This window comes from Arachis ipaensis, chromosome B2 (genome assembly GCF_059453495.1).
Source record: "Arachis ipaensis isolate K30076 ecotype BB chromosome B2, ASM5945349v1, whole genome shotgun sequence".
In the NCBI taxonomy this organism is placed as follows: Eukaryota; Viridiplantae; Streptophyta; class Magnoliopsida; order Fabales; family Fabaceae; genus Arachis; species Arachis ipaensis.
This window is the reverse complement of record NC_142437.1, coordinates 93,971,518-93,980,129: the sequence shown is the minus strand read 5'-3', so window position 1 is coordinate 93,980,129 and position 8,612 is coordinate 93,971,518. Positions and strand designations below refer to the sequence as shown.

The following is an 8,612-nucleotide window of genomic DNA, read 5'->3' as shown; positions in this document are numbered from 1 at the left end:
CCCCCACAATCAAACTCTAAGTTTGGTGTTGGGAGGCCCCAGCCAAACTCTAAGTTTGGTGTTGAATCCCCACATCCAAACTCTAAGTTGGTGTTGGGAGTCTATAAAATTGACCTGATCACCTGTGTGGCTCCGTGAGAGCCCACTGTCAAGCTATTGACATTAAAGAAGCGCTTGTTGGGAGGTAACCCAATTTTTATTTATTTAATTTTACTTTTATTTTTATTTTTCTTTTATATTTTATTAGGTTCATGATCATGTGGAGTCACAAAATAAATACAAAAATTAAAAACAGAATCAAAAATAGTAGAAGAAAAATTACACCCTGGAGGAAGGACTTACTGGCGTTTAAACGCCAGTAAGGAGCATCTGGCTGGCGTTCAACGCCAGAACAGAGCATGAATCTGGCGTTGAATGCCAAAAACAAGCAACATCCTGGTGTTTAAACGCCAGGAATACACCCTGAGAAAAGCTGGCGCTGAACGCCAGAAACAAGCATGAAGCTGGCACATGGGCGTTGAATGCCCAGAACAAGCATCACTTTGGCGTTTAAACGCCAGAAATGCATGCAAAGGCATTTTGCATGTCTAATTAGTGCAGGGATGTAAATTCTTGACACCTCAGGATCTGTGGACCCACAGGATCACTTCAGGATTTATGGACCCCACAGGATCCCCACCTACCTCCACTCATATTCTCCCCTCTTCTCATTCATCCTCTCTTCCCAATAAACACCCTTCCCCAAAACCCTTCACCAATCACCTCAATCTCTCTTCCCTATTACCAACTACCACCACTCACATCCATCCACTCTTCCCCAAAAATCCCACCTACCTTCAAAATTTAAAATCACTTTCCCACCCAAAACCACCCACTATGGCTGAACCTACTCCCTCTCCCCTCACTATATAAACCCCTCCATCCCTCCTTCATTTTCACACCACACAACCCTATCCCCTCTATCTTGGCCGAATACACCTCCCCCTCACTCTCCTCCTTATCTTCTCTTCTTCTTCTTCTTTTCTTTCTTCTCTTGCTCGAAGGCGAGCAATATTCTAAGTTTGGTGTGGTAAAAGCATAAGCTTTTTGTTTTTCCATTACCATTAATGGCACCTAAGACCGGAGAAACCTCTAGAAAAGGGAAAGGGAAGACAAAAGCTTCCACCTCCGAGTCATGGGAGATGGAAAGATTCATCTCCAAAGCCCATCAAGACCACTTCTATGATGTTGTGGCCAAGAAGAAGGTGATCCCCGAGGTCCCTTTCAAACTCAAGAAAAATGAGTATCCGGAGATCCGACATGAGATCCAAAGAAGATGTTGGGAAGTCCTAACCAACCCCATTCAACAAGTCGGAATCCTAATGGTTCAAGAGTTCTATGCAAACTCATAGATCACTAGGAACCATGATCAAAGTGTGAACCCGAATCCAAAGCATTGGCTCACCATGGTTCGGGGGAAATACTTAGATTTTAGTCCGGAGAATGTAAGGCTGACGTTCAACCTACCAATGATGGAAGAAAACGCACGCCCCTACACAAGAAGAGTCAACTTTGATCAAAGGTTGAACCAAGTCCTCATGGACATATGTGTAGAAGGAGCTCAATGGAAGATTGACTCAAAAGGCAAACCGGTTCAGCTGAGAAGATTGGACCTTAAGCCTGTAGCTAGAGGATGGTTGGAGTTCATTCAACGCTCAATCATTTCCACTAGCAACCGGTCTGAAGTTACTATAGACCGGGCCATCATGATCCATAGTATCATGATTGGGGAGGAAGTAGAAGTTCATGAGATTATACCTCAAGAACTCTACAAGGTGGCTGACAAGTCTTCCACTATGGCAAGGTTGGCCTTCCCTCACCTCATTTCCCGTCTATGCAATTCGGCTGGGATTGACATAGAGGGAGATATCCTCATTGATGAGGACAAGCCCATCACTAAGAAAAGGATGGAGCAAACAAGAGAGCCTATTCATGGATCTCAAGAGACGCATGAAGAAGCTCATCACCAAGAAATCCCTGAGATACCTCAAGGGATGCACTTTCCGCCACAGAATTTTTGGGAGCAAATCAACACCTCCATAGGAGAATTAAGTTCCAACATGGGACAACTAAGGGTGGAACATCAAGAGTACTCCATCATCCTCCATGAAATTAGAGAAGATCAAAGAGCAATGAGGGAGGAGCAACAAAGACAAGGAAGAGACATAGAAGAGCTCAAGGATATCATTGGTTCTTCAAGAAGAAAACGCCACCATCACTAAGATGGACTCATTCCTTGTTCTTAAATTTTCTGTTTTTCATTTTTTATGTTAAATGTTTATCTATGTTTGTGTCTTCATTACATGATCATTAGTATTTAAGTGTCTATGCCTTAAAGCTATGAATGTCCTATGAATCCATCACCTCTCTTAAATGAAAAATGTTTTTAATTCAAAAGAACAAGAAGTACATGAGTTTCGAATTTATCATTGAATTTAGTTTAATTATATTGATGTGGTGACAATACTTTATATTTTCTGAATGAATGCTTGAACAGTGCATATGTCTTTTTGAAGTTGATGTTTATGAATGTTAAATATGTTGGCTCTTGAAAGAATGATGACAAGGAGAAATGTTATTTGATAATCTGAAAAATTATAAAAATGATTCTTGAAGCAAGAAAAAGCAGTGAATACAAAAGCTTGCAGAAAGAAAAAAAAAAGAAAAAAAATAGCGAAAAAAAAAGAAAAAGCAAGCAGAAAAAACCAATAGCCCTTAAAACCAAAAGGCAAGGGTAATAAAAAGGATCCAAGGCTTTGAGCATCAGTGGATAGGAGGGCCTAAAGGAATAAAATCCTGGCCTAAGCGGCTAAACCAAGCTGTCCCTAACCATGTGCTTGTGGCGTGAAGGTGTCAAGTGAAAACTTGAGACTGAGCGGTTAAAGTCAAGGTCCAAAGCAAAAATAAGAGTGTGCTTAAGAACCCTGGACACCTCTAATTGGGGACTTTAGCAAAGCTGGGTCACAATCTGAAAAGGTTCACCCAATTATGTGTCTGTGGCATTTATGTATCCGGTGGTAATACTGGAAAACAAAGTGCATAGGGCCAAGGCCAAGACTCATAAAGTAGCTGTGTTCAAGAATCAACATACTGAACTAGGAAAATCAATAACACTATCTGAACTCTGAGTTCCTATAGATGCCAATCATTCTGAACTTCAATGGATAAAGTGAGATGCCAAAACTATTCAAGAGGCAAAAAGCTACAAGTCCCGCTCATCTGATTGGAGCTAAGTTTCATTGATAGTTTGGAATTTATAGTATATTCTCTTCTTTTTATCTTATTTGATTTTCAGTTGCTTGGGGACAAGCAACAATTTAAGTTTGGTGTTGTGATGAGCGGATAATTTATACGCTTTTTGGCATTATTTTTAGTATATTTTTAGTAGGATCTAGTTACTTTTAGGGATGTTTTTATTAGTTTTTATGCTAAATTCACATTTTTGGACTTTACTATGAGTTTGTGTGTTTTTCTGTGATTTCAGTTATTTTCTGGCTGAAATTGAGGGACTTGAGCAAAAATCAGATTCAGAGGTTGAAGAAGGACTGCAGATGCTGTTGGATTCTGACCTCCCTGCACTCAAAGTGGATTTTCTGGAGCTACAGAACTTCAAATGGCGCGCTTCCAATTGCGTTGGAAAGTAGACATCCAGGGCTTTCCAGAAATATATAATAGTCCATACTTTGATTAAGGATAGATGACGTAAACTGGCATTGAACGCCAGTTCCATGCTGCATTCTGGAGTCAAACGCCAGAAACAGGTTGCAAAGTGGAGTTAAACGCCAGAAACAGGTTACAAACTGGCGTTCAACTCCAAGAAAGACCTCTACACGTGTAAAGCTCAATGCTCAGCCCAAGCACACACCAAGTGGTCTCCGGAAGTGAATTTCTGAATCATTTACTCATTTCTGTAAACCCTAGTAACTAGTTTAGTTTAAATAAGACTTTTTACTATTGTATTTACATTCTCTTTGATTAGTTTTATGCTAACTGAGACCTTTATGGGGGCTGGCCATTCGGCCATGCCTGAACACTTATCACTTATGTATTTTCAACGGTACAGTTTCTACACACCATAGATTAAGGTGTGGAGCTCTGCTGTTCCTCATGAATTAATACAAAGTACTACTGTTTTTCTATTCAATTCAACTTATTCCGCTTCTAAGATATCCATTCGCACCCAAGAGTATGATGAATGTGATGATTATGTGACGCTCATCATCATTCTCACTTATGAACGCGTGCCTGACAAACACTTCTGTTCTACATGCAAACAAGCTAGAATGAATATCTCTTAGATATCTAATACAGGGGACCGAGTCCGAGATATTAGAATCTTTGTGGTATAAGTTAGAACCCATGGATGGCCATTCTTGAGATCCGAAAAGTCTAAACCTTGTCTGTGGTATTCCGAGTAGGATCTGGGAAGGGATGGCTATGACAAACTTCAAACTCGCGAATGCTGGGCATAGTGACAGACGCAAAAGGATAGTAAATCCTATTCCAGTATGATCGAGAACCGACAGATGATTTGCCGTGCCGTGACAGAGCATTTGGACCTTTTTCACTGAGAGGATGGGATGTAGCCATTGACAACGATGATGCCCTACATAAAGCTTGCCATGGAAAGGAGTAGGAAGGATTGGATGAAGACAGCAGGAAAGCAGAGGTTCAGAGGGACAAAAGCATCTCTATACGCTTATCTGAAATTCTCACCAATGAATTACATAAGTATCTCTATCCTATTTTAATTATCTTTTAGTACACTATAATCTCTTAATACATTTGAATCCGCCTGACTGAGATTTACAAGGTGACCATAGCTTGCTTCAAGCCGACAATCTCCGTGAGATCGACCCTTACTCACGTAAGGTTTATTACTTGGACGACCCAGTGCACTTGCTGGTTAGTTGTACGAAGTTGTGAAACAGAATTAAGAACATGAACGTGCGTATTAAGTTTTTAGCGCCGTTACCAAGAAAGGAATGATCACGATTTCGCACACCAGAGACATTTTTATCCTTTGATCTATTGACCTATTTAAGAAAATTTTTAAATATATAAGTTTTGATTCGTTTTCCTTTTTACTTTTTTTTATTGGCAGCGTCAGATTAACTTAACCATATACAATTATTTTTGACACAGAAATTGATTTTTTTTAAATAATTATATTTTTCACTATGAATAAATTTTTAAATTCAAATTTTATTATCAGATTTTCTAACTCAAACTTTAGCCAATTAAACTAAACCTGATGTTTTTTAATTAATTTTTCGAGTCTTATGACTAATACTATCTCCATCCAAAATAATAGCAAAAGAAAAAGCAATTCAAGAAAGTAAAAGGTGAAATTGAAGCAAAATAAATAAATAAGATAAAGATTCATCCAAAAAATAGTGAGTGATATGCTGCTACACATTGCCACTGTAAACTCAAATGCCACGTTTTCGTTAGGGTATGTAGGCTTTGTTTGTATTTTTTGCCATAAATTTTGTTTTAAATGTGGCAACAAAAGAAAAACATTTATAAAGCGTTGTCCCGTTTAACAAGGTGTACTTTTTAAGTGTGGCCTTATGTATAAGAAAACCTCCTTACTTTATAAGCATAGTCGAAAGTCTACATTATACGCTAGGCTTTTGGCTTTTAGAAGCAACATCAATAATATAGCACCACAATAAATTTCAAAAAGCATGGCCACAGAGAATTGGATGGCCACATCAGAATAAGTGACCGTTATAAAAGCATGGCGTAAAGCCCAAAACAGTGGCCAATGACTATGGATTTTGCGACTTTAGACCATTATGCTATTTAAGCATGTGGAAACATGATAAATTTTCTGTTGAAAAAAAGTGAAGACAAATATATTACTTGTATATTATTAGTTATAAAATCAAAGCATTCAAAGTTGAAGTAAATACCTAACAGAAAGATGTTCATCATTTCTATTTATATAGATCAATGCCCAACCATATCATTGAAATGAGGAGTGCTACCTATTACACCATTCAGCATGGTTTTTATTTTTAAACTAGTGTGTATATGTATAGAAAATAACTAATTTTCTCCAAGATAGCTCAATTGACGAAAGCGAGGTATAGGAACACAAATTAAAGGATGAGCCCTAGCAAGTGTGATGCCACTGTGAGGTTGCTCTTCCATACTAACATTCCCATCAACCTTCCATTCAAAGCATTGAATCATGGCAGCAAGAGTAGCAGGTACAGTTAGAAGTGCTAGTGAAGCTCCAGGACACACTCTTCTTCCAGTCCCAAATGGTAATAATTGAAAATTTTGACCCCTTAAATCTGATAATTGTCTTTCATCATCAATGAACCTCTCAGGCCTAAACTCAAGTGGATTCTCCCAAATCTTGGGGTTTCTACCCATAGACCATAAATTAATAAATAATAAGGACTTTGATGCAATTTCATAGCCACAGACATTAACAGAGGTCTCAGAGGTTGATTGTCTTGCTATAAGTGGAAGTACAGGGTGAAGTCTTAGTGTTTCTTTAACTATGGCTTGTAAGTAAGGAAGATTAGTGAGATCCGACTCTTGTATTAATCTATTGTTCGCAGTTATTAAATCGATTTCTTTTCTTGCTTTTTCCATCACATGCGGGTTGTTGATCAATTCTGCTAGAGCCCATTCGATGTTTGTAGCTGATGTGTCAGTTCCTGCCACAAATATGTCCTGCATATGTAACATATGATGATATGATCAATATGATATTAAAATATTTGTAATTGTGTACTTGAAGCATTAAGAGCTCCTAGTTAGGTGGATCATTTATATTATAGATTATATATCAAATGATTGGTGTAATACAAGATAAGATATAAACATTTTGAGGAGCTATACGTCGCAATACTTATCAAGACCAATAAATGAGATATTACTGTGTGTTCTCTCCAATTTTAATTTTAACATAACATAATATATATTACATGTTTAATAACAATAATATATCTATGAATCAAACCACTAGGATTGAAAGTTAGGGTAGTGTATGCCATCGTACTTTAATAAACGATATATAAAATTCAAAATTTTAAAATAGAAAATTTTCTTAGAGAAACTTTTCTTTTCTTCTTGGGATATCTTTCAACAAATTGGACTAAATTATTTTATTTTAAATAAAATTGATATTGGTGATTTTTTCTAAGAACAAAGTTTAGACAAAGACAAATACGTGAGAACATTTCAAGGCGTACCGATGCTACAACAATGAAAGGAATATACAGATATGTGTCCAATCTGACTTAAATTATCAATTGATTGTTCATAGTTGATGAACTTCTAATAATATGACTCAAAATGTTAGTGGTTCTATCATATAAATATGTGTATATGTGTGTGTGTGATGAGTCATATTCTTACCAAGATGAGAGCCTTGATATTCTCTTTAGTTAATTGTATCTCATCAATTTTCTTATTATCTTCAAGTATGTCCAACAAAATATCAAGTAGATCCTTCACTCTCCCACCTGTATCTCCTTCTTCCTTCATTTTCTTCTTGGCCAATTCATGCTCCCTAATGACTCTTTCTATCATTGAATCAAATCTCTTCCTAATCTCCTTAACCCTCTTATTTTTCCCGTGCAAGTCCCAATTCTTAAATAACCAAATAAAATCTGAAATATTATTAAACTTTCCAGCATTCTCCATAATGTCTTTCACCATCTTTCTTATCTCTTCACTGTCAACTAAACCGTCGCCTCCTTCTTCGCAACACCTTACGCTCATTGTCATTCTTGAAATGACATTATTAGTGAGAGTAATGATTTCACCACTAACATCAACCTTTTCTCCAGCTTCCCCTTTCTTCTGCAAGACTTTGAGGAACCTCAGAATTTCTTCACGTCTTAAAGGAAGAAGTTGGTCTAGGGTTCTTTTGCCAAGAAGCTCTGCCATGCAGAGCTTCTTCATGAACTTGAAGTAGCTTCCGTAAGGGGTGAGTACCAGCCCCTTTAAACCATAAGTTATATAATATTCTGCGCTCGACTTGATGAAACGGCCAGAGAAGGAAGAATCATGAGTTTTGAGAAATTCTTTGGCAATTTCTGGCACAGAAACTACTATACAAGGAAATGAGCCGAGCAAGATTTGAAAGATAGGTCCATAGCGGGCTGAGAGATTGTGCAAGGTTTGATGTTGTAATGAAGAGATTAAGTGAAGGTGTCCAATGATGGGTAGTGATGGTGGACTTGGTGGATTTTGATGATGCTCCTTTTCATTGTTGCGGTGTCTTGTGAGAATAGCTCGAATCACAATTGTGGAGATTAGCCAAATTAGAAAAAGTTGGATGTACGCTTGGAATTCTTCCATAGTTGGAATTCTTCGCAGAAAATGTGAGATTTAGGTTTGTCAAGTGTGTTATGTATAAGTCATTCAAGCTAAGGTATATACCTATATATATTGCTATATAGTCACCTTATTGAACAAAAAAAATGAATGACACTAATAGCATTACCCGAAGAATCAATACACATACCTACCGAAAAAATCACTTTTAATAGCCGTTTATTTTATTCTTAGTGGCATAAAAAAATATTAATATATTTATTAATAAA

At 37.3% G+C, this 8,612-nt stretch overlaps 1 protein-coding gene across 1 annotated transcript; it reads right to left on the bottom strand.

The window, feature by feature from the left end:
- Positions 1-6,039: 6,039 nt before the first annotated feature.
- On the bottom strand, positions 6,040-8,396 carry LOC107627425 (cytochrome P450 93A2-like). The gene is made up of 2 exons (XM_016330257.3): positions 7,420-8,396; positions 6,040-6,732 (listed from the first exon to the last, which is right to left on the bottom strand). Exons 1-2 carry the CDS (start codon positions 8,365-8,367, stop codon positions 6,094-6,096), a joined length of 1,587 nt encoding a protein of 528 aa, XP_016185743.1. The 5' UTR covers positions 8,368-8,396; the 3' UTR covers positions 6,040-6,093.
- Between the last annotated feature and the right edge of the window lie 216 nt (positions 8,397-8,612).

Excerpts from the sequence above, each read along its gene's own strand:
- LOC107627425 (XM_016330257.3), bottom strand. The coding sequence starts at position 8,367 with ATGGAAGAATTCCAAGCGTACATCCAACTTTTTCTAATTTGGCTAATC. Across the intron at positions 6,733-7,419 it reads ATATCAAGGCTCTCATCTTG|GACATATTTGTGGCAGGAAC; the intron begins GTAAGAATATGA and ends TTACATATGCAG.